This window comes from Peromyscus californicus, unplaced genomic scaffold, assembly GCF_007827085.1.
Source record: "Peromyscus californicus insignis strain IS unplaced genomic scaffold, ASM782708v3 Scaffold_4__1_contigs__length_199733344, whole genome shotgun sequence".
Taxonomy (NCBI): Eukaryota; Metazoa; Chordata; class Mammalia; order Rodentia; family Cricetidae; genus Peromyscus; species Peromyscus californicus.
Genome location: NW_026294562.1, coordinates 170,215,412 through 170,240,400, shown reverse-complemented (window position 1 = coordinate 170,240,400; position 24,989 = coordinate 170,215,412). Strand labels below are relative to the sequence as shown.

General features: G+C 53.1%; 1 protein-coding gene across 1 annotated transcript; it reads right to left on the bottom strand.

Moving 5' to 3' along the window:
- Nucleotides 1–1,447: 1,447 nt before the first annotated feature.
- Nucleotides 1,448–15,639, bottom strand: Plaur (plasminogen activator, urokinase receptor). Its single transcript, XM_052761423.1, has 7 exons — nt 15,497–15,639; nt 13,284–13,394; nt 11,719–11,862; nt 5,478–5,633; nt 4,729–4,863; nt 2,724–2,870; nt 1,448–1,916 (listed from the first exon to the last, which is right to left on the bottom strand). The coding sequence occupies exons 1-7, from the start codon at nt 15,555–15,557 to the stop codon at nt 1,687–1,689; spliced, it is 984 nt and encodes a 327-aa protein (XP_052617383.1). The 5' UTR covers nt 15,558–15,639; the 3' UTR covers nt 1,448–1,686.
- Between the last annotated feature and the right edge of the window lie 9,350 nt (nt 15,640–24,989).

Below are 24,989 nucleotides of genomic sequence, written 5' to 3'. Positions count from 1 at the left end.
GGCACACAAGCCTGAGGCTTGAGTTCGATGCCCAGAACCCGTGTTAAATAAAAAACAAAACAAAACAAAAACCCGAGGTGTGGTGGCACTCGCTTGTAATTCCACCACTGAGGTGACTGGAGTGTCCCTGGAGCTTGACGACAAGCTGGCCCAGCCTACTCCAGGCCAGTGAGAAGTGAGAGGGCTGTCTCAAAACCAAGGTGGACACCATCTGAGGAATGGCACCCAAGGTTGCCCTCTTGCCCACACATGCATGCAGGTCTGAATGCGTGCACACCAGCTCAGGAGGGCACGTGGGGGGGACGGGACACACAGAGTCTGCAGGAAGGAGTTTCTTCTGATTTACACAGCTTTCAGGTTCCTTCTCGCCCCCGGTGAACCCCAGGAGACCCAGGACTTTGCTTAGATTCAACCTTCCTGTATTATACCAGTTTCTGCTTAAGTCAGCAGCACAAAGCAATTTTATCTCTTGCAGCCAAAGATCCTGGAAGACCAACTCAGGAGCCAGCAACACTGAGACCTAGAGCAGACTGTGGAGCAGAGAACCGTGATCTTAGCCTTTCATCTGCCAGAGGACACCAGAGGGCGGCCATTTCTGTCCCCACTGCAAGGCATCATGGGAGAGGAAGCCTCAACCTCCATGTCTCTTGCAAGGCATCGTGGTGACGTTTATCTTCAATTTGAAACAGGAAGCATCTCATAGGACACCATCTTCGGCTCTGTCTGCTCCAGGACATCATGGGAAATACAGTCTTGGCTCAATTATTATTACTTTTTTCTTGGAAGGCATCAACAATAATATAGTCTGGGGAATGGGGATATGGCTCTGTTGGTACAGTTCTTGGCCCCAGAAATATGAAAGCCTGAGTTCAGATCCCCAGTACCTGAGTAGAAAAGCCAGATACAGTGAGTAATCTGTAGCTGCAGAGGCTTGGGAGACAGGAGGATCCCTGGAGCTGGCCGGCAACCAGTATCCTCAACCTGATGGGCTCAGGGTTCAGTGAGAGACCCTGTCTCAAAGCAGTGAGGTGAAGGGGCTGGAGAGATGGCTCAGCAGTTAAGAGCACCGGCCGCTCTTCCAGAGGACTCGGGTTCAATTCCCAGCAACCACATGGTGGCTCACAACTGTCTGTAACTCCAGTTCCAGGGGACCTGACACCCTCACACAGACACACATGCAGGCAGGCAAAACAACAACCCGTGTAAAATAAACATAAAACATTAAAACAAACAAACAACAAAAACAGTGAGGTGAAAAGCTGGGCAGTGGTGGCGTACACCTTTAATCCCAGCACTGGGGAGGCAGAGGCAGGCGGATCTCTGTGAGTTCGAGGCCAGCCTGGTCTACAGAGTCAGCCAAGGCTACATAGTGAGCCCCCCCCCCCCAAACTTTCTTCTTCCTGAAGCTGAATGTGACAGGGGAGCCTTATTCACTGGTACAAAAATCTTTTATTTATATATATATATATATAAAATAAATTAGAGGAATAGCAATGATAATAACAACAGCAACAATATTAATCAAGAGCCCCCTGCTGCCCGCAGCCTTAGTTCCCCTTCTCTTCTGGTTCTTGGAAAAACTGAGGCCCAAAGACAACAATGATACTCGCATCTATCCACAGAGATGGAGCTGGGGGGGGGGGAGACAAACGTCCCTGGGTCCAGCCAGGGCTTGGGGCTCAGGACTCATTTCCAGGGGAGGACACCCCATAGTCCGAAGGTCAGGAGCAGGGCGATGATGAGGCTGAGGTAAGCAGGGCCTGGCCTGGGAGCACTGCTTCTGGGGTCATTACAGCCACTGCCATCACAGCAGGAGATGTTGAGGTGGGTCAGGAGGAAGGCGTCTGCCACATGGGAGCCTTGGCACCAGGAAGCTGTGGTGCAGCCTCTCACGGTGTAACTCCGGTTTCCCAGCACTGAGGAAAGAGGGGAGCCAGTGAGACAGGAGCCCTCAGTGGCAGGCTCCTGGTGGTGGATGCCATAGCCAACCCCATCCCCTATTGTGAGCAGTGCTTCCCAAAGTGTGTTCCAAGGACCCCTGGCAGTCCCTCAGGCTCCTGGTGGTGGATGCCATAGCCAACCCCATCCCCTATTGTGAGCAGTGCTTCCCAAAGTGTGTTCCGAGGACCCCTGGCAGTCCCTCAGACTCACACCAGGATTGCTTTCATAGTAACTCTAAGATGTCATCTGGCCCTTCGGAGCTTCTGAGTGTACAAGAGACGCTTTTCCAGAGAAACCCCAGGACACGTGATATTGCAACAGGCTGAACAGGAAAGCAGACACGAGGACCAGATGTCTGCTACTAAAGCCAGACGGGGAGAGGGCTGCCACACCGTAAACAATGACAGTCCCCTCTTTGCATTTTTTCATTATGAAAAACAGGTTGTTTTTTTTTTCCATTAAAACTATTATTTATGAGATCAGCTGTGTTGGCACATGCTTTTAATCCCAACACTTGGAAGGCAGAGGCAGGCGGATCTCTGTGAGTTTGAGGCCAGCCTGGTCTACATAGAGCTGCAGGCTAGCCAGGGCTACATAGTGAGACCCTGTCTCAATTATTTATGTTAAGGTATAACGTTGTGGATGACTGATGTTGGTTTGACAGGGTCAACCCCCTTATTGCAATGTGCCCTTCCTGTGTGTAAGTACCACCCATCTGTCAGTCAGTCTGGTCAGCACCCTGTGCCCCAGTGGGTCCCCTTCCAGCTCCCACAAGGCCTCACCATCTAAGCCCGTGGCCTCCAGGCACTGATTCATCGGTCCCCGGCAGTCAATGAGGGAAGTCTCTTTGGAGGAACACCCATGGGTGCTGTTCCCCTCACAGCTGTAACACTGGAAGCCATTCGGTGGTAAGTCCTGAAGATCCAGAACTTAAAGAATGAAAAAAGACAGGGACCGAAGATAAGCATTGGGACCAATCATCCGTCTCCTCTGCCCACGCTCAGCCCCAGATGCTAGGGCGCCACCTGGTGGTCATGCGTGGGAACTACACCTTTTGGGGTCCTGTTCTCTAGGACTGAGCCCCCCACCCACATCCAGCTAGGCCTGATGAGGGACCCTAACTAACTGTCTTATGAAACAAGCCCTACCCTCTCAGAAGTGACCACACAGAGCGACATTGTTTACTGTGGCAGCCACTGGTCACCTGAGTTTCTTAAGGTTTAAATTAGTTAGCGTTACATATGATTCTAAGACTGGTGAGCTGGCTCAGCAGGCAGAGGAGCTTGTGGCCAAGCCTGAGGACCCGAGTTCAAGCCCCAGGCCCCACATGGCGGAAGGAGAGAACCTCCACACATGGCCCATTGGCGTGCATGAACACACATACACACAAAATAAACGCGAATTTAAAAATGAAAATGATACATGTGTGTACTGTGTGCATGCAGATGCCTGCAGAGGCTGGAAAAGAGCATGGGATCCCTTGGAGCTGGAGTTAGAGGTAGCTGTGGGCTGCCCAAACACGGGTGCTGGGAACTGAACCCAGGTCCGGGTGGTATCCACTCTTCACCGCTGGGCCATCTCTTCAGCCCCCAGTACAGAGGATGTTTATTACCGTGGAAACTCCTGTTGGTCTACAGTCCAGGGATTAAAGGTATTGCCCATCATGCCTGGCTTTTCTCTGTTCATTTTCTGAGACAGGGTCTCATGGAAGTCAGGCTACCCTTGCAATTCATTATGTGGAAGATGGCTTCAAACTTCTGAACTTTCTGCCTCTACCTCTGGAGTGCTGAGGTTGTTTTTGGTTTAAATAAATTAATATTAAACGGTAAGTTTGGGACTGAGATGGCTCAGTGGGTAAAGGTATTTGCTGGCAAGTCTGAGGACCTATCTGACGCGTGGCAGGCCCTGACGCCCACCAGCGGCCCCAGGAATCAAAAGCAGGGGTTTGCATAATTTTAACACTTTTTTCTTTTAAAGATTTATTTATTTATTTTATGACTGAGTGCTCTATCTTCATGTACGCCTTAATGCCAGAAGAGGGCATCAGATCCCACAAGAGATGGTTGTGAGCCACCATGTGGGTGCTGGGAATTGAACTCAGGACCTCTGCAAGAGCGGCCAGTGCTCTTAACCACTGAGCCATCTCTCCAGCCCATTTTTTTTTTGACACTTTTTAAAAAGATTTATTTATTTCAGTTTATGTGTATGAGGTTCTGTGTGCAGGTGTGTCTGTGTACCATATGCATGTAATGCCCATGGAGTCCAGAAGAGGGCCTCAGATCCCCTGGAACTGTAGTTACAGACGTGAGCATGTGGGTGCTGGGAATCAAACCTGGGTCCTCTGCAAGAGCAGCTGGGAATCAAACCTGGGTCCTCTGCAAGAGCAGCTGGGAATCAAACCTGGGTCCTCTACAAGGGCAGCGTGTGCCCTTAACCACGGAGCCCCCTCTCCAGCTCTATTTAATACATTTTCATGAGATAGCTTCTCTGGCCTTCACCTCATGCTGACTGTGTTGGGACACCACAGTGGCCAGGACAGCCAGGCTCTACCTTCTCAGGACTTTGTCACCACAGTTCCGACCCAGGGTGGGCAGAGCTGGGGTCTGGGGCAGTTGAGTGGGCTGCGTGTGCTGAAAGAGCGGCCCCGAACCAGCCTGGCGGGCCCGGGCAGGCTTCCGGGAAGACGTGAGCCTGACGCTGGAGAAAGGGAGAGGACTCAGGAAACCGAGAAGGATGGCAGCTTCTAGACGTGGGGGCCAAGAGCGTCCACCCCGCCCTGACCCTCACCTGGGCCGCCATTGCAGCGGGAGTCGTGGCAGCATTTCAGGAAGTGAAAGGTGTGGTTGCCATGGAAACCTGCCACGCCCGGGCACCCGGGAAGACTGCCACAGCCTCTGGTATAGTTCTCATCCTTCGCGCTCCCTGCAAGGGGCAGAGGTCAGATGGTGGTGAGGAGCAGGTTGCGGATTTACCCCCTTGAGCAGCCCCCGCCCCCCGCCCCCGTTTCCTTAGAGGCCTCTTCTTACTGAGGCCAACTTCATTCCTAGTCAAATGATTTCATTTTCCCTTCTTCCTTTGTTGTATGATAAAGGAGGCCCACGTGATAAATAGAACTTCATGTATTTGTGGGATTTCCAGAAAGAACCCTTACTAAAAAGAAAGAATGGAGATATCTATCTATCATCTATCTATCTATGGGGAGAGGGGGGGGGGAGGCTTTCTTTTTTCCTTTCCTTTTCTTCTACCTGGAACGTGGACACCAGTCTGGATGTCTGGCGGCCATATCATGCCATGGGGCACGCAAAAGCGTGCAAGCAATATGTGAGCCATGATGAAGTAGCTGGGTTCCTGGTCACTCTCAGGCTGACCCAGTGACCCCGGACTTCCAGCCGTGTGTGTGTGTGTGTGTGTGTGTGTGTGTGTGTGTGTGTGTGTGTGTGTGTGTGAAGTTGCCTCTTGCTTCTTACAGTCCCCGTATTTGAAGGTCTCTGTCAGGCCCAGCCTAGAAGAGGACTCCCTGCAGGGGAATTGCTTACTTTCCGAGCTCGGCAGGGTCACCACCTCCACACATTGCTCTTCGGGGTAGCGGCACTGCAGGATCTGCTCCCGGCCCCTCTCACAGCTCTGGTCCGAAGAGCTGCAGGACATACACTCAAGGTAACGTCCCCGGGGAAAGGCAAGCCCTCGGGCTCCTAGGAAGAAAGGCAAGGGGTGGGTTGGAGGCCCTGCGGAGAACTCCCCTCTGAACCCGTCAATCATCACCGAGCCTACGTATCCCAAGTCTTTCTAGAATGTATCCTGTCTTTTTCAGCCATGGGTACCCCTCATACCAGCCTCTGCTCTTGCCACGACCATCCTCCACTCTACTTCTCTCACGTGGCCTTAGAAAGAAGTCTTGAAAGGATATCTAACCCAGTTCTCCTCTGCTCAAAACCCTCACATACTCCCCATTGCTCTTAGAATAAAACCCAGGTGCCTAATTATGGCATTCAAGGCCCACTGAAGACTGGGTCCTGGCCACCTCTCCTGCCTCATTTCCGAGACCAGCCCTTCCCATGCTCTCTTCCATACTGGCTCCCCAGTCTCAGAACATAGACCCTCACTGGCCTCCAGACCTTCCTATATTCTGTTGTCTTTGTCTAGAACACCTTTCCTGTTGCTCCTTGTTTTTCCTAACTCCTCCCCATTCTTCATCATCTTATTTATCACCCCTTCTAGGCAGGGGCTCTACCACTGAGCCACACCCCAGCCCCTCACTGGGGGATTCTAGGCAGGGGCTCTACCACTGAGCCACACCCCAGCCTCTCACTGGGGGATTCTAGGCAGGGGCTCTACCACTGAGCCACACCCCCAGCCCCTCACTGGGGGATTCTAGGCAGGTGCTCTACCACTGAGCCAAACTCCCAGCCCCTCACTGGGGGATTCTAGACAGGGGCTCTACCACTGAGCCACACCCCAGCCCCTCACTGGGGGATTCTAGGCAGGGGCTCTACCACTGAGCCACACCCCAGCCCCTCACTGGGGGATTCTAGGCAGGGGCTCTACCACTGAGCCACACCCCCAGCCCCTCACTGGGGGATTCTAGGCAGGGGCTCCACCACAGAGACATGTCCCCAGCCCCTCACCAGGGAATCCTCCTGCCTCAGTCTCCCAAGTGGTTCTCTCCGCTGGCATCACCATGACTGGTTAGATCATTTGTGAATGAGCAATGAGGAAAGGGACTAAGAGGCTTCCTGAAGGTCATGTGACCCACTTTCCGAAGAGCATCCTGGGAAGAAGTGTGCAAAAAGGAACTCCCCCCACCCCCAAGGTTGGAAATTCCTCTTTTGATTTTTTTTTCCCCTGACTCAGTGTCACTATGTACCCCAGGCTAGCTCTCAAACTTGCCATCTTCCAGCCTCAGCCACCAAAATCCAGGAATTACAGAAATGTACCACAGTGCCTGGAGGAAGATCTGCTTTTCATTTTCATGGACGTTTGTGGGAAGCAGCAGGCTGTGGGCCTTTTAGGCATTTTTCCTTGAACAAGATAGATGATTTGGCTCTGGATGGAATGATTCACCTAATTGCCTTGAGCCTGCCAGTGGGCTGCCTCGGCTCAGACACAGCTCCAATCTCCTGGGTCAGGAAGAAGCGGCTGTGCCAGGCAGGAGGATGGTGTGAGCCAAAGTCTGGGCAAAGGGTGACATGGTGTTTCCAGGGAAAAGCAACCGGTCCAATTGGCCTAAGCTAGAGGCTTTGAGCAAAATAACAAAGTTATCATGGGTCAATCAAGTGGGGCTTTGACCTTTCGGGTCATCCATCCCTGAGTGATAATTGTGACTCCAAGGTAGAGCATCCTGGAAGTAAAGGCAAAGATAAAATGTGCTATTCAACGAAACAGCTGGAGACAAAAGATTCTGGTTACATTGTGAGACCCTGCATCCCCTCCCCCGCAAAAAAAAAAAAATCAAGGGCAGAGAATGCAACTTGATAGTAGAACACTTGTCTAGAATCCCCCAGTGAGGGGCTGGGGGTGTGGCTCAGTGATAGAGCCCCTGCCTAGAATCCCCCAGTGAGGGGCTGGGGTGTGGCTCAGTGGTAGAGCCCCTGCCTAGAATCCCCCAGTGAGGGGTTGGGGGCGTGGCTCAGCAGTACAGAACTAGCATGCCCAAGACCCTACCTTCCATTTGCCGTACTAAAAACAAATGTCTAACATGCAGACCTGTGACTCAGTCACCTCTTGGTTCTCCTGGAGTCACATACCTGAGTCTCTACCTGCCTCTGCCATGGTTTAGATATAGTTTGTCTCCCTGAGGTCATGTGTTTGAAGCTCCATTTTCAGAGTGGCAGAGTGGGAGTAGAAGGACCTTAAGGCAGGGAGCTAGGCGGGGAGGAAGCTGCCAGGCCATCCGCATCATGGCTTTCGCAAGGGACTAATTAATGATTAACTTTGGAAGGGACTCCAGGTTGACTCCCAGGAGAGAAAACTGTGTTTAATTTCCCCCCTTTATTTTATTTTATATGCGTGGGTGTCTTGCCTGCACTTATGTCTGTGCACCATGCTCACGCAGTACCAGCAGAGGGCGCTAGACCCGCCTAGAACTGGGGTTACAGATAGTGTGAGCTGCCTGGTGTAGGTGCTGGGAACTGAACCTGGGTCCTCTGTGTCCTCTGGACCAATGTCTTAACCACTGAGCCATCCCAGAGCTGTGGTTTCCTGTGTTTTGAATTGTCCCTCAGCATTTAGCCACGAGGTAATGGGGTTTGGGGGTGAGTGCGGTGTGTATGTATGCTGGGGGAAGAGCCTGGCCAGAGCCAGCATCACGCCGTGTGGATTTCCCCTGCCTCAAACTTCGAGTTACATAAACCTTTTCTCCCCTGTTATAATTTATTTGGGTTGTTCTTATTTTTTTGTTTTTTTGAGAGCAGGTCTTACTCTGCAGCCTGGAACCTGCCAAGTAGACCAGGCTGGCCTGGAATTTGTGGAAATCCTTCTTCTGCATCCTCCCATGCACTGGGATTATAGGTGTGTGCCACCATGCCAGGTTGAACAAACATGAGGCCCTGAATTGGATCCCGAGAATTAAAGTAACACTCCACAGAGGCAGTTGCATAGGCCTGTAATCCAGTGCTGGGGGTCGGGGGCAGAGTCGGGGGGCTCCCTCCAGCTTGCGGGCCTGCCAGCCTATCTTCAAAACTAGTGAGATAGGACACTTACCATCTTCCTCTGACATCTTTGTGCATGCGCATGTACACACCCACACGTCACACACCCACGGAATGCTCACAGGGGTACACACACACACACACACACATAAATACATACACACACGAACACTACTCTAAATTATTATTTTTCTTTTCTGTCCCTTTTAATCAATCAATCAACGTCTGTTCTAGAACTTGCCCAGCTTCCCTCCTCACAGGCGCACACAGCCATGCTCAGCTCCGGAAGGGCTGATCTGTTTCAGCTCCGCCTTCACCCCCTGACTGGGGTCTCAGGGGATCTGAGGTGGCTACCTGCACCTCTCCAGCTCCGCCGGCCCAGGTGTCCCCAGGAAGCTCAGCTCGCTGCTGCTGGGACACCCCCCCCCCCACCTCTGCATGTACACTTGCAAAAAACTGCAGGGAGAATTGTCTCCAAATCAGGGGACCTCGTCCAGCCCCGGGCCCTCCTTGCAGCCTTAGTCTCGGGGCCCTCTCTCCACGGCTCTGTTTCCCTTTCACAGCGCCGCTGTGTGTTTGTGTGTGTGTGTGGGGGGGGGGGGGGGGGACGAGCCGTGCCACCTGTGAAACTCTGTCTGGCTTCTCTCTTCCAACAGTCACAGGGCCCCGAGTCCCTTCCTCTGATTTGTGCGCTTCAGAGACGTCTGTCATTTGTCCAGCTTTATAGCTGTCACCCGCAGAAGCATGGCACTGACGTAAGCGACTCCATCACGCCCAGAAAAGCAGCTTCTGTGCATGGGTCACACATCACTGAGGTCTCCTTCTCTACCTTCCAAAGCTATTCCATCAGGACACTTCTGTCCGCGCCCAGCGGACACCCCCCCCCCCCCACCCTACCTCCGTACCTCACCCCTCATCCACCTATGTTCATTTCCCCCTCATACTCCAGGGTCCCTCGAATCTGTCTCCCATGCTAAGGGCAGAATCATTTCTCAAAAATACAATGGGGGAAGGGATAAAAAAATAGAAGAGAGGGTCTCAGGACAGGGTGCAGTTCGTAGATTGCCAGCACTCAGGAGGTGGAGGCAGGAGGACCAGGCATTCAAGGTCACTCATGGCCACGTGGCAAGTTCAATGCTAGAGAGGGCTATCTAAGAAACACAAAGGTCAGTCGTGGCGACACACACTTTTAATCCCAGCACTCAGGGGGCAGAGGGAGGTGGATCTCTGTGAGTTCCAGGTCAACCTGGTGTACAGAGTCAGTTCCAGAACAGCCAGGGCTACATAATAGAGAGACCATGTTTCAAATAAACAAACAAGCCCCGGGGTCATCAAGAGGGCTGGGCGGGTAAAGGCGCTTGTAGCCAGACCCAAAGACCCGAGTTCAAGACCCAAGACCCTCAGAGTAGAACGAGAGAATCGACTCCCACGAGTTGTCCTTTTACCTCCACACGTAACATGGCGAGTATGTGCACACCTAAACCCGAACGAAACTTTCTTTGAAAAGGAAACTACGTCCTTGCACCAGAAGATGGTTTGTAGGTAGGATGGAGGCACAAGCCAGGCATGAAGTCAGTCTCTTCCCTCATGAGGACCCTGGGACACAGGCCCGTAAAATCAATTTCCATCCAGGGCCAGACCCTGCAGGGAGAGCAGCAAGGAGAGCTGCTCCTTCCTCACCGGCCCTGGCTTCCTCTGTGTGCACCTGGACCACCGACCACCGCCTAAAGCCGTCAATCAAAAGTTTATGGAAGCTTATCCTTTCTCTCTACACTCTCCCCACACTTTCCATGCCAAGGATCAGCCTTTTGTTGGTGTTGTTTTTGTTATGTTTGTTTTTTAAAGGTTGTTGAGGGGAGGAAAACAAAGATACCACACATGTTAGGCAGGTGCTCCTCCACTGAGCCACGCCCCCAGCCCCTCACTGGGGGATTCTAGGCAGGGGCTCTACCACTGAACCACACCCTAGCCCCTCACTGGGGGATTCTAGGCAGGGGCTCTACCACTGAGCCACACCCCAGCCCCTCACTGGGGGATTCTAGGCAGGGGCTCTACCACTGAGCCACAGCCCCAGCCCCTCACTGGGGGATTCTAGGCAGGGGCTCTAACACTGAGCCACGCCCCCAGCCCCTCACTGGGGGATTCTAGACAGGGGCTCTACCACTGAGCCACACCACCAGCCCCTCACTAGGTGATTCTAGGCAGGGGCTCTACCACTGAGCCACACCCCCCAGCCCTACTTTTTCAGATTTAAATTTTTGTAAATTTGTTATTATTATTATTATTATTATTATTATTATTATTATTATTATTATTATTGTGTGTGTGTGTATAGGTCAGAGGGCTACTTTGTAGAGAGTTAGTTCCCTCCCTCCACTTTTTCTTTTTTTTTTCTTTTTTTTTTTTTTTAAAGGTTTATTTATTTATTATGTATACAATATTCTGTCTGCATGTGTTCTTGCAGGCCAGAAGAGGGCACCAGATCCCATTATAGATGGTTGTGAGCCACCATGTGGTTGCTGGGAATTGAACTCATGACCTCTGAAAGAGTAGTCAGTGCTCTTAACCGCTGAGCCATCTCTCCAGCCCCCCTCCCTCCACTTTTACATGGAATTCAGGGATTGAACTCAGGTCACAAGGCACAACAAGCACCTTTACCCAAGGAGCCATCTCCTCTCTGGTCCTCCTTTCTAGTTTTTAGTTTGAGACAGAGTCTCAGCCGCCCAGACTGACCTTTGACCTGTAATCCTCCTGCATCAGCCTCCCAAGCAGCTGGGATGGCAGGCAAGCTCCACCAAGCCTGGTGGATGTGCTAGCTTATACACGACAGCCTCGCTTTGTTACCCACAACCCAGGCATGATTTTACAATCTGGAGAGGGTCTAGGCAGCTCAGAGCTACCATCCCAGTCCTCGGGAAGCAGAGGGAGGATGCTCTCCCTTTTCCGTCAGCCTGGGCTGTAGAGTGGGATTTTGGGTTGAGGATATTTTGAGATGGGTTGGGAGATGACTTGGGAGACATTGCTGGGGAAAAAGACATTGGGGCAGGACTGGAGATGGATGAGTGGGGTAAGGAGCGGACTCGGTGCTGGGGTGGTGTGGGTCTGGGCGTGGCGAGGACACCTGACTCACCAGGCCTGGGTCTGTTGCAGACGTCTGTGGCACACACGACCTCTGCCAGGCTGATGATCTTTGAGTTCACGCGGTAGCTCATGGTCCTGTTGGTCTTCTCATAGTGGGCACAGTCTCTCGCTACCACCTCCAGCTCATCATCATCTAGGAGGAACACAGCTTTAGTCCCGACAGGGTCCCTAGTCCCAGCCAGCCCTCGGCACTCCTGGTCCCAGGGCCACCTGTCCCCAATGCTGCTCCTCGTGGGCTTTTCTTCTTGTTTGAGCCAACTCTGTTACTCTCTGGAATTATCTTCCTCTCCCCCATACACATCATTTGGTTTATCTGGATCCATCTACAACTCTCTCTCTCAAGGTGAATGACACCAGCAGAGACAGGGTCTTGCTATGTAGCCCAAACTGGTTTGGGGCTCCTGATCCTCCTGCCCCAACCTCCTCAGTACTAGGGTTACAGGTGTGTAACAAAGTGCCCACCTTTTCAGTAGCACGTGTCTTAACCTGCTCAGCTGTCTCTCTAGCCTTGTCTCAGGCTGGTTTTTTTTTGTTTTTTTGTTTTTTTAATGTGTAGCTCTGGCTGTCCTGGAACTTGCTCTGTAGACCAGGCTGGCCTCAAACTCAGAGAGATCTGCCTGCCTCTGCCTGGTGAGTGCTGGGATTAAAGGTGTGTGCCATCACGGCCCTGCTGTCTCAGAAGCTACATTAAAGTCAGATGTGGTGGTGCACACCCATAATCCCAGCCCTTAGGAGGCATGTTCAAAGTCATCCTTGGCTATATAACATGGCAAGTTTAAGGCTAGTCTGGGCTACATGAGACCCCGTCTTAAAAAAAATCCAAGACCAAACAACAACAAACCAAACTCCCCCCCCACCCCTACCCCACCCCACCCCATCCCATCCTGCTTCAAAACAGCAAAAATATTTGACATTACTGTGCATGGCACATGTGCCAATTTATTCCCTCTTCAGGGTCTCACCAACTTGTTTGTTTTTCTAGACAGGGTTTCTCTGTGCATCTCTGGATGTCCTAGAACTCGATTTGTAAACCAGGCTGGCCTTAAACTCACAGAAACTCTGTCTGCCTCTGCCTCCCAAGTGCTGGGATTAAAGGCACTGGGCATCTCACCAACATTTTTTAAAAAAAATCTTTTTAGATTTATTTTATTATTTCTGTGTGTATGAGTGTTTTGCCCGCATGCATGTCTGTGCACAGTATTCGTGCCTGTGGCCCGAGGAGGTGGTGAGCTGCCAAGGGGGTGCTGCACGTTGAACCTAGGTCCTTTACAAGACCAACAAGTGTTGGTGTGTCTGGGGGTGAATATGTGCACGAAGGTGCCGGTGAGGGCCTCAGATCTCCTCCCTGGAGTTGAAGTTGCTGGTGGTTGTGAGCCACCCCATGTGGATACCAGAACTGAACGGGGGGGGGGGGGGTGGGGGGGGTGGCTGGAGGAGCAGCTGGTCTTAAGTGCTGGGCAGAACGTCTCTCCAGCCTCGTTAGATGTTTAAATGTCTGCATTTCCTTACTGTTGCTTCCTATCAAGTTGATGTGTGTAGGGGGGTCGACCTTACCTTCCCATTCACGGAGCACAGTGGTCCTGCAAAGATCCTGGCCCGGGGCACACTCCTTCACCAGGCACTTCTGGTTACTGCCACACTGCATGCACCTCAGGCCCTGGGAGGCTGGGAACAGAGGAGGTTCAGAGCCAGGATCTGCCTGCTCTCACTCCACCAGGCTGCCAAACTGGTCTCTAGGCCCGGTCCCCTCAGATTCGTGCATCATGTCCTGGCTACCCTTAGTTCTCTCTCTCTGTCTCTCTAGTGGTACAGTCCAGGCTGACCTCAAACTCACAGCAATCCTTCTGCCTCAGCCTCCGGTGTGCTGAGATCACAGATGTGCATCACCTGCTGGAACTCTGCCCTCTTGAAAAGGACTTCCTACCCCTGCTCCCATTTAGATCCTGTGTCCTCCCTATGCGGCCTTGGTCAGTTCTGTTCGGCGGATCTCTTATTCACTGGAGCCCAAGGTTCCATTCCCTTCCTTAGCTTCTCTTCCTATTTCATCCTGAAGCTCTAACCCCGCCCATCAAGACAGCTTCAACTGAGGTGAGTCCAAAAGCATTCTCTACCCCACCTCCCCAACACCTCCCCTAGGTTCTAGCCCCGCCCCCTAGCTCCACCTTCAAGGCGCTAGCCCCGCCCCACAACTCCTGCCCGTCTTCCCTCTCTAGTCCCGCCCAATATTCTAGCCCCGCCCCTGGCTTCCTTTAGCCCTGCCGCAGGCTCTCTTCTCTACTATAGCCCCGCCCTCTGGCTCTTCCCCTAAATTCTCTTCCTGCATTATATTATTTCATTAAATATTTTTGAAACGGTCTCACTACATATATCTAGTGAACTCTCTATAAACTAGGCTGGCCGTGAACGCAGAGATCCACCTGCCTCGGATTAAGGCTATCTTCTCACCACGCTCTGCTCTGTTGGTAGATTAGCCCTGCCTGGACTTCACCTTAGTATCATAGACCAGAGGTTCTCAGCCTTCCTGTCGCTGCGACCCTTTAATACAGTTCCTCATGTTGTGGTGACCCCCAGTCATGAAATTGTTTTCGTTGCTACTTCGTAACTGTGGTTTTGCTACTATTATGGATCAGAGTGTAAATATCTGGGTTTTCCGATGGCCTTCGGCAACCCCTTTGACTCTCGAAGAGGTCGCGACCCACAGGTTGAGAACCACAGTCATAGACCCACGGTGGGTGGGTGTGTGTGTGTGTGTGCGCGTGTGTCCTAAATGTGAGTCCCTCCCCTGGCCCCGCCCCAGGTTCGGAGCCCCTCCTCCAGGTCCTCTAACTCCTCCCCAAGATCGTAGCCCCGCCCTCAGGCGTCCGAGGTTCCAATCAGGACCACAGCTCCAGCCTATCCGGCTCTGGATCCTCCCCCAATTTCCGAGACACGTTCCAGGACCAGAAAGGCTAAGTAACTGTCCTAAACCACACAGCCAGCCCTGACCGCAGGTGGTAGCCCCACTCCAGACTCCTCTCCGCGGCTCTGTCCTCACCGGGCTCTATTGCACAGTAAGAGCCGTCCTGTCTGCTCCCCGAGGTCCCGTCTGCAACTCAGCGCCGGTCCCCTCCGCGCCAGGTCCCCTTTCTACACGAAGAGCCCCTCCCCTGTGCGCCCCCCCACCCCTACCCCCTCTAGCTCCCTGGCCACCCGGGCCTCCCCCGCGGAGGTCCCCTTCCCACCCCATTACTCATCCCCGGCCTCCCGCGGACCGGAGGGGTTATTCACCGCGTCAAACCCTGACTCAATTCCTTCTCCATTTCCTCTGCTTTCTCAACATTTCCCCCACATTTCCTGGAGGAAGCAGGTGAGGAAGTAGCAAAAGCCAAGTGTCGTCGAGGGACAGGCCCTGGGACCTTTGGTAATGTTGGGGGGGCGGGGGGGGGCGATCTCCCTCCTACCTACCCCAAAGCGGGAGCCCACAGAAACGAGAACACTGTGGGAAGCGGCCCGCGAGGGGCCAACAAGCCCAGTTACTCCACCGCTAGCTGTGCAGTTACGCACGAGCTACTTAACTTCTCTGTGCCTCCGCGTCCTCCAGTTTGACTTTGCAGGGCAGCCTGGGACGGCGCCAGGGATCGGTTTGCTAAATGAATGCCTGCGGGCATCTGAATGTGCCACGTGGGGATGGAGAACACACCCGGAGAGTAGTTGGATGGCAGGAGAAGGGTTGGGTGCTGGGCTCCCCTCCCCCTAACTCACCCCGGGTGTCACCACCCAGCCCTTACCTGGTACACAGGCCGTCAGCAGCAGCAGCAGCGGCGGCAGCAGCCTCCTCCGGGGGCCCATGCTCGCGTCTGGGTGGGTCTGCCTTCACCTCTGCTCTAGACAGAGCGCCGGGAAGGAGACAGTTTTGCTGCCCTAGGGCTCCGCCCACAGTTTGCTTAACAGTGAGTCAGCCCGGGTTGTGTGGACACCTCCCCTTCCTCCTCCCTAGTCCACCGAAGCTACCCTTCCCAGGAGGCCTGACTCAGGGTCTCTGAGGTCACAACCCTGTGTCTCACTCGCTGGGTTCAAATCCCAGGTCTCCTTGGGCAGTTGAATGTGGCTATGTGGTGAGCACAGGAGTTTGGTTACATGGGAGCATGAGCTTCACGGTGGAGTCTTTGGACAGGAAGGGACAGACTGTCCACCGCCTACCTAGAGACAGTTTTTTCAAGCAGAGGTGTGGTAGGGGTCTGCAGTCCTGGCACTGGGGAGGCAGAGGCAGGAGGATCTTTGAGTTCGAGGCCAGCCTGGTCTACAGAGTGAGTTCCAGGACAGCCAGGGCTACACAGAGAAACCCTGTCTCCAAACAAAATGGAAAAGAAAGAAAGAAAACCAAGCAGCAAAGGTTTAAAATTGTCTCTAGCCTTGGCTGCTTCGTATCATCCAGAGTTTGTGTGTATATACACACACACACACACACACACACACACACACACACACAAGATTGCCTTGTGTAGTTCTGGCTGTCCTGGAACTCGCTCTGTAGACCAGGCTGGCCTCGAACTCAGAGATCTGCCTGCCTCTGCCTCCCGAGTGCCGAGGTGAAAGCCCTGTGCCACCACGCCTGGCTTTTCAGAGTTTATATTTTCAAATTTTTGTTTTCGTTCAGTTTCTCCAGATAGGGTCTTGTAATGCAGCCCAGGCTAGCCTCGAACTCAAGAGCCTCCTGCCCCAGCCTCCCCAGTGCCGGATCACAGACACATTTACCATCTTGCCCAGGCAGAGAAGTTTCATGCAGGGGAAACATCTAGAACACTGACTCACCAAAACGGAGGACTCACTAAGTTCCTCAGCACCTTACCAAGGACCTCCTTTGTGCCAGGCACTATTTCAGGAGCAGTGGCCACAACAGGAAGCAAAGCAAGGGTCCCGCCCTCATGGACGTTAGGACTGGGAAGATGCATTTGTTATCTAATCTTACCCATCCAATGGAGATAAGGAAAGAATGTGGAAGGAGGAACAGCGGCGCTTTAAGTGGGGACAACCCAGAGGGTGTGCTGAGGGGCTCTCACTTAAGCTGTGAAAGAAGTCTAGTGGACGCCTAGGGAAACAGAGACAAGGGGAGAGACAGAGGGAAGAGTCAGTGCAAAGGCCCTGAGGGCGCAGGATCACAGCAAGGTCAACGTGGTTGATGGGTGGGAACCAGAGAGAGCAGTGAGTGAGTAGCAGCTACTGGTACAGTAGTGATCTCACAGTGTGAGTCTCCTGAATCACTGGGGCTGAGCTAGGAAGGATGGAGCCCAAGGCCTCCTGTAAGATAGGCAAGCACTCTACCGCTGAGCCACACCCCAGCCCCTCACTGGGGGATTCTAGGCAGGGGCTCTACCACTGAGCCACGCCCCCAGCCCCTCACTGGGGGATTCTAGGCAGGGGCTCTACCACTGAGCCACACCTCAGCCCCTCACTGGGGAATTCTAGGCAGGGGTTCTACCACTGAGCCACACCCTAGCCCTTCACCAGGGGCTGCTAGGCAGGGGCTCTACCACTGAGCCACACTCCAGCCCCTCACTGGGGGATTCTAGGCAGGGGCTCCACCACTGAGCCACACCCTAGCCCCTCACCAGGGGCTGCTAGGCAGGGGCTCTACCACTGAGCCATGCCCCCAGCCCCTCACTGGGGGATTCTAGCCAGGGGCTCTACCACTGAGCCACACCCCAGCCCCTCACTGGGGGACTCTAGGCAGGGGCTCTAACACTGAGCCACACCCCAGCCCCTCACTGGGGGATTCTAGGAAGGGGCTCTACCACTGAGCCACGCCCCAGCCCCTCACTGGGGGATTCTAGGCAGGGGTTTTACCACTGAGCCACACCCTAGCCCCTCACCAGGGGCTGCTAGGCAGGGGCTCTACCACTGAGCCATGCCCCCAGCCCCTCACTGGGGGATTCTAGGAAGGGGCTCCACCACTGAGCCACACCCTAGCCCCTCACCAGGGACTGCTAGGCAGGGACTCTACCACTGAGCCACACCCCAGCCCCTCACTGGGGGATTCTAGGCAGGGGCTCTACCACTGAGCCACACCCCAGCCCCTCACTGGGGGATTCTAGGCAGGGGCTCTACCACTGAGCCACACCCCAGCCCCTCACTGGGGGATTCTAGGCAGGGGCTCTACCACTGAGCCACACCCCAGCCCCTCACTGGGGGATTCTAGGCAGGGGCTCTACCGCTGAGCCACACCCCAGCCCCTCACTGGGGGATTCTAGGCAGGGATTCTACCACTGAGCCACACCCCCAGCCCCTCACTGGGGGATTCTAGGCAGGGGCTCTTCCACTGAGCCACACCCCCAGCCCCTCACTGGGGGATTCTAGGCAGGGGCTCTACCCCTGAGCCACACCCCTACCTCTTGATTTAACAATTTTAAAATAAGACACCCCCCCACACACACCAAAAAGTCCCAAATAAATGTTTTCTCCTAAGAGGTCATAACTCAGTGAGTAAGGGTAGAGGGCTGGGTGGTGGTGGTGCACACTTTTGGTCCCAGCACTGGGGAGGCAGAGGCAGGTAGATCTCTGTGAGTTTGAGGCCAGCCTGGTCTACAGAGTGAGTATACACAGAGAAACCCTGTCTCAAAAGAGAAAAAAAAAATGTGACTCTGGTCTGACCGTGGTCACACATGATTGACTCTGGAATAAACTCTTTCATCCCCTTTGAGGAGAGAGCTGTGTTTACACCAGCCAGCAGGACCCCAAATTCCTCTTCCTGAGTGACAGGGAAGCTGGGGCGGAGCCAGGGAGTTTGAGGTCAGTGGTTGTCATGCTGATGGTGGCCAGGACGGGCCACTCCCTGGCTGTGTCACCCTGAGCCAACAGTCCTTCTGTTTCCTTTCCTGGAAAACGGGGCCCCTCTTGGGGTGGTGTGGAGACTGAACAGTGGGCTGGGCTGGGGTGAGGCACAGGGTTTGCCTAGCGTGCCTGAAGCTCTGGGTTCGATCCCCAGCATTCCAGTATGCCAGGCATGGTGATGGACAGCCTGTAATTCCAACATTCTGGAAGCTGAGACAGGAGGATCAGGAGTGTTGGCATTACCAGGGTCTGCCATCTGCACCGCCTCTGCATACCTGTCCCTCCCCAAGCCCTCCTCCACAGCCGTCTGTCTGTCCCTTCCCAAGCCCTCCTCCACAGCCGTCTGTCTGTCCCTCCCCAAGCCCTCCTCCCCAGCCGTCTGTCTGTCCCTCCCCAAGCTTTCCTCCCAGCCGTGTGTCTGTCTTGTGCTGACTTTTGGGAGGTTCCAGTGAGGAGCTGATGGAGGGGGGCAGGAAGGTGCCAAATCACTGATACCTGTAGAAAAATTGCAGGAATGTCCACTCCTTCCTTTCGGTGACTCACCTGGGCCTCGCCCGGCCGATGGACTGCGGGCGAGGCCCAGCGTGTGGGGGCTTCCCCAGCCTAAGGAAGGAAAGATGATGTGAAGGTGAGGGTGAGAGCAGGGGAGAGGAGAGAGGAGAGAGCAAGAGGGAGGGGTGGGGTTGGAGAGGACCAGAGAGGGAGAGAGGGGAGGGGGGAGCTCTGTGCCCAGCTGCTGAGGTTTAAACTGTAACCTGGCATCGATGAGTCTGAGGCAGGAGGATCGGGAGCTTGAGATCCGCAGGGACCACACATGGCGGGGGGGTGGGGGGACCTTGGTTTTCTTCACCCCTGGTTTCTAGGTCAGGGCAAAGAACATCCCTTCACTCTCCCTCACTGGCCTCCTGTTCTTGCACCCTGGGGCCGGTTGACCCAGTCATGGGACCACCCCAGTGACCTCTGAGGATGAGAGACCTCACGGGGTCTCCCCACAGCTGGCCATGGAACCCCAAGGCTGGTCTCCCTCTCTTGGTCTCGGGGACTCTTTCTCTCTCTCTCTCTCTCTCTCTCTCTCTCTCTCTCTCTCTCTCTCTCTCTCTCTCTCTCTCTCCTTCCCAGAACCAAGGGCTCTAAATCTGTGGGACAAGACTTCTGCCTCCTCATGCTCTCTGAAAAAAACACCAGATCCCCGTAACAACACTCTGCCTGAGTCAGCTCACGGGCTGGGTGACCTGGACCTCACAGCTGCGGGGAGAGGCCAACCTTAGCCTGCCGGCTACTGGTCCTCATTTTTCATTGCTAAGATGATGCTGTTAGCAGCGGCTGGTGGCTGCTATTTGTATTTATTTAGTGCTGGGGTTGGAACCCAGGCCCTGAGTGAACTGCTCAAGAACTTTACCTCTGGTGGTGGCGCATGCCTTTAATCCTGGGAGGCAGAGGCAGGCTGATCTCTGTGAGTGCGAGGCTAGCCTGGTCTACAGGGTGAGATCCAGGGCAGGCATTAAAACTACACAGAGAAACCCTGTCTCGAAACTAACAACAAAAATAACGACAACTAAAGAACTCTACCACTGAGCTAACAGTCCTAATTCTCTCATTCATACCCCTACTCCCACACCTACAGGTTCCTCACGTAGCCTAGGCTGGCTTTGAATTCCTGGTCCTCCTGCTGCCACTTCCCAAGTACTGGAATTTCAGGCTTGAGCCACCCTCCTGGGTTTTACACAGATAGAATTTAGGGCATCCTGTGTGTTGGGCAAACCCTCTACAACTGAACGGCATCACCAGCCCCTTGACCTCCCAAATATTGTTGTTGTTGTTGTTGTTATTATTATTATTTTGAGACAGGGTTGAGACCTATGTATCCCTGGCTGGCCTGGAATTCATTATGTAGAGCAGGTTGGCTTTGAACTCAGAGATCAGCCTGCCTCTGCCTTCCGAATGCTGGGATTAAAGACGTGTACCATTATTATTATTTGTGTCTGTGTGTCTGTGTGTGTGTATGTATGTCTGTGTGTTCCAGACAGGGAACTTACTCTGTAGACCAGGCTGACCTCCAACTCAGAGGTCTGCCTGCCTCTGCCTCCCCAGGGCTAGACTCTTAAGACTTGCACCACCACACCCAACTACCATCATCATTATTAACATAGGCTTCTCTCTCTCTCTCTCTCTCTCTCCCCCCCCCCCTAAGGTAGGGTCTCACTGTTCCAGGTAGCCTACCAGAGATGATATTCACACATAGTTTCTAGCCAAGTGGAACTCTTTATTCTACCCGGTTGGGAACACACCAAAGTCATCGGTGACCTAGATATGGCTTCAAGTGTCCAGAACATGGGGCTTTAAAGGCAGAAACTGAGTCTGGCATGTTGCTCAGCAGCTGCACGGGGGCTTCACAGAGTTCCAGGCAAGCAGTTTTATTATTATTTTTTAAAGATTTATTTATTTATTATGTATGCAATGTTTCTGCCTGCCTGCATGCTTAGCACCATTTCTCATTATAGATGGTTATGAGCCGCCATGTGGTTGGTGGGAATTGAACTCGGGTCCTCTAAGAGCAGTCAGGGCTCTTAACCTCTGAGCCGTCTCTCCAGCCCCAAGGCCAGCAGTTTTGACAGAAACTAAAACAAGTGGTTAGCTGGAGGGGCTTCCACGCAAGCACGCAGTTTTAACAGAAGCTAAGATAAGTTAGCCGGGGCATCTTGACCTTCGGTTCCTAGAATAGAATTGGGTAATTTTTACAGCACTCTCCATCAAGGAGATCGAATTCTAGTTAAAACGGAAATGGCCTCTGCAAGAACACAAGATGGAGGAAGCTCTGTGCGGTCTCACCCTGTTACATCACTCTGTAGCCCAGGCTGGGACTCATGCCTCAGCCTTCCCAGTGTTGGCATTACAGATGGGGGCCACCTGTGATATTACGGTGTGGATCTAGGGAGTTGACACCAGCGTGGAGTCATGGAGCAAACCATTAATAATAATTGCAATGAAGCCGGGCGGTGGTAGTGCACGCCTTTAATCCCAGCACTCGGGAGGCAGAGCCAGGCGGATCTCTGTGAGTTCGAGGCCAGCCTGGGCTACCAAGTGAGTTCCAGGAAAGGCGCAAAGCTACACAGAGAAACCCTGTCTCGAAAAACCAAAAAAAAAAAAAAAAAAAAAAAATTGTAATGAGACGGAGTCACTTCCAAACCGCCCACACACTTCTCTAGACTCAGTTTCCCCGTCTAGATGTTTTCCATGTCCTTCCCTAGCAGCCCCATATCTTCCCTTCTGTTTGTCCTCCCGCCCCCGGCACTGAGGCCTGGACAAGGCCCTTGAATAGCCCAGGGCACCCTCACTCTTTTCCTCCTTTGTGGCCAAAATCATGCTGTATGTACTTCCTCCTTGCCCCGGTGTTCCTCAGGACCGCGGCTGCCCCAGCAGGTGATTTGTGGCCTGCCACATACGGGAAAGCAGTCAAATCCAAACCCTGCTATTCTTCAGCTGTGTGATCCCGAGCAGGCCCCTTAACCTCTCCGGACTTCAGTTTCCTAACCTGTGGAAGGAGATTGATAATGGACTTGCTCACGAGGGGTATTTTTGTTTGTTTCTAAGATGAGGTCTCACTCTGCAGCCCAGGCTGGCAGTCTAAAACTTGGAACAGTCCTCCCGCCTCAGTGGTGAAGCAGAGTCCATCAGAGTCTGAAGAACGCGTCTATCGCTGCCTGGTTCACAAAGACGGCTGATAGGCAAGGGCGATTTCACAGGTCTGGGGCTTGGCCCCAACACCTGTTTCCCTTTGGCCCCGCTTCTCCCAGCTCTGCCCTGGGTTGACAATTAAGTGGCCAGGATCTCAGTGGGGAAGTCAGTGTGTGACCTTGATCGAGACCCTAAGCCCTGGACGCAGAGATTGTGACAGGAGTCGCTGGGCCTCTTCCAGGCCGGAGCTTCCTTGTAAAACTCCCAGGGGTCTCTCTGGAGGTCAAGTCGGAGGCTGGCTGGGAGACAGGGTTCCCTCAGCTCAGCCGGAGAGGCCAACTCTACCTCCAACGCAGAGTCTGGGCAGACTGGAGGCTGCCAGCCTGTGGTTTGGAAGGGAGCTGAGGTGGCTCAGAGCACAGTTCCCACCTTGCGCCTTTCCTTGGATCGCCTGCGGGAATGCCGTTCCTCTCTCTTCCAGGCAGACGTCCCTTGTTTGTGCAGGGTACACAGCCGGTATAAACGAACGGAGGGTTTCGGCACCAGATTTTTTTTTTTCCATGCATGGCAGTATACACCTTTAATCCCAGCACTGGGGCCGGGGGAGGGGAGCAGATGCAGTGAATCTCTGTGTATTTGAAGCCAGCCTGCTCTACGTAGAGAGTTCTAGGCCAGCTAGGGCTACATAGTGAGACTCTGTCTCAAGATAAATACATTTTTTCCCCCAATCATCAGCTTGATACAGTACAAATTCTATCCTAATAGTGAAATGTTTCATTGAGGCTTGCCCAGGGATTGAGTAAACTCAAAACTTATTATAAGCCACAGTCATCCTAGGGTCCCCCCTGCTATGTAGCCTCCCTGGATCTGTGGGTTGCAGTCTGATTGTTCTTTGCTTTATATCTCGTATCCACTTATGAGTGAGTACATACCATGTTTGTCCTTCTGGGTTTGGGTTACCTCACTCAGGATGATATTTTCTAGTTCCATCCATTTGCCTGCAAATTTCATGCTGTCATTGTTTTTCTCTGCTGAGTAGTACTCCATTGTGTTTATGTACCACATTTTCTTTATCCATTCTTCAGTTGAGGGGCATCTAGGTTGTTTCCAGGTTCTGGCTATTACAAATAGTGCTGCTATGAACATAGTTGAGCATGTGTCCTTGTGGTATGATTGAGCATTCCTTGGGTATATGCCCAAGAGTGGCACCAGATGTTTATAGACTGACCACATGACCGCTCTAAGGTATGTTGAGGGGAAGGGTTTTTTTATTGTAGATATGAGGGAGAGATAGCTAGAGGCATTTGGAAGAGTCCAGAGCAGGGAACAGGGAGAGAAAGTAGTAGACTGAACGTGGCCAGCAGGCTAGACCTGGTGGGGTCGGGGGAGGGGTGAGAAGACAAAGAGACCAAGAGAGGAAGACAAAAGAGAGGGACCCTAGCTGGAATAGCAGGGTCATAAGGAGGATGAGTAGCTGGGGAGGGAAGCCTCTGAGCTGGAGAAGTTTAGGGCGGAGCAGGAGGAAGTGAGCCAGGATCCCAGCATGGACTCTGAAACGTGTAACAGGCACTTGAGGTACTGAGGAAGCCTGGGGGCCGGCATGTGCTTGGGTATGCTAATAGGCACCGAGGAGAGTCATTTGTCCCTTCTGCCAGTGACAGAGAAATGGCTCCTTTGGGTAGCGGGGGACCTTCTTCACCGAGTTCCTGAGGAATGCTGGCTTTTTGTCTAACCATCAGTCAGTAGGTAACATGCTCCCTTAGTGTACCTCAAACCCGGGGTTCAGTCCCGAGTACCCACGTAAAACCAGAAAGCGGGGTGGACATCTATAATCCTAGCACTTGGGAGTTGGAGGCACAAGGTTTAGGAGTTTGAGGGTATCCTCAACTACAAAGCGAGTTCAAGGTCAGCCTGGGCTACATAAAACTGTTTTTAAAAAAATGGGGTTGGGGATTTAGCTCAGTGGTAGTGTTAATTATTTAGTGGCACTCTTACCCTGAGAGGAAATGTCACGAAACATGACAGAATCCACTAACAAGAGTTTTATTAAGATAAGAGAAAAGGACAGACAAGTGCTCAGGCCTGTGGAAGAGACACGTGTGTGTGTGTGTGTGTGTGTGTGTGTGTGTGTGTGTGTGTGTGTGTGCACGTGTGCGCGCGGAGAAGAAGAAGGAAGCCGGGAATATGGCACTGGCTTATAAAGGCTGGGTGGCACACGCATACACAGGTCGATGTGGCTACTCCACGCATGCACATAGATCACATGGTTGTGTTGTGCGCTCTTACACAACCATGCAAAGTCCTGGTCACGCGAGATGTCTTGGCCCGGAAATGGCTAGGCAGAAGTGTCTAGGTCTGCCGGACGTGCCCAACTGTGGGGGCGTGTTGTGAATCTATCAGGTAGAGCGCTTGCCTAGCAAGCACAAGGCCCTGGGTTCGGTCCTCAGTTCCAGAAAAAAAAAAAGGGAAAAAATTAATAGCTCAATTCTGTAACCCCGGCACCATGGAGATAGGGCAGAGGGATCAGGAGTTCAGGGTGAACTTCATCTACACCGCAAATTCAAGGCCAGCCCAGACTAGGTAAGACTGTCTCAAAAACAAGCCAGTCAGGCACAGAGGGGCACCCCTTTAATCCCAGCCCTTAGGAGGCAGAGACAGAGGATCTCGGGAGTCTGAGGCCAGCCTGGTCTCTAGAGTGAGTTTCAAGCTAACCAGGGCTACATAGTGAGACCCTATCTCAGAAACCAACCAACCAACAAAACCCCAAAAACCCAAACC

Bases quoted from the DNA above. Each gene is read 5' to 3' on its own strand.
- Plaur (XM_052761423.1), bottom strand. From the start codon at position 15,557: ATGGGCCCCCGGAGGAGGCTGCTGCCGCCGCTGCTGCTGCTGCTGACG. The intron at 2,871-4,728 runs GTGAGGGTCAGG...TCATTCTTTAAG, and splicing joins CCGCTGCAATGGCGGCCCAG to TTCTGGATCTTCAGGACTTA. The intron at 1,917-2,723 runs GTGAGGCCTTGT...CTCTTTCCTCAG, and splicing joins GGAGGCCACGGGCTTAGATG to TGCTGGGAAACCGGAGTTAC.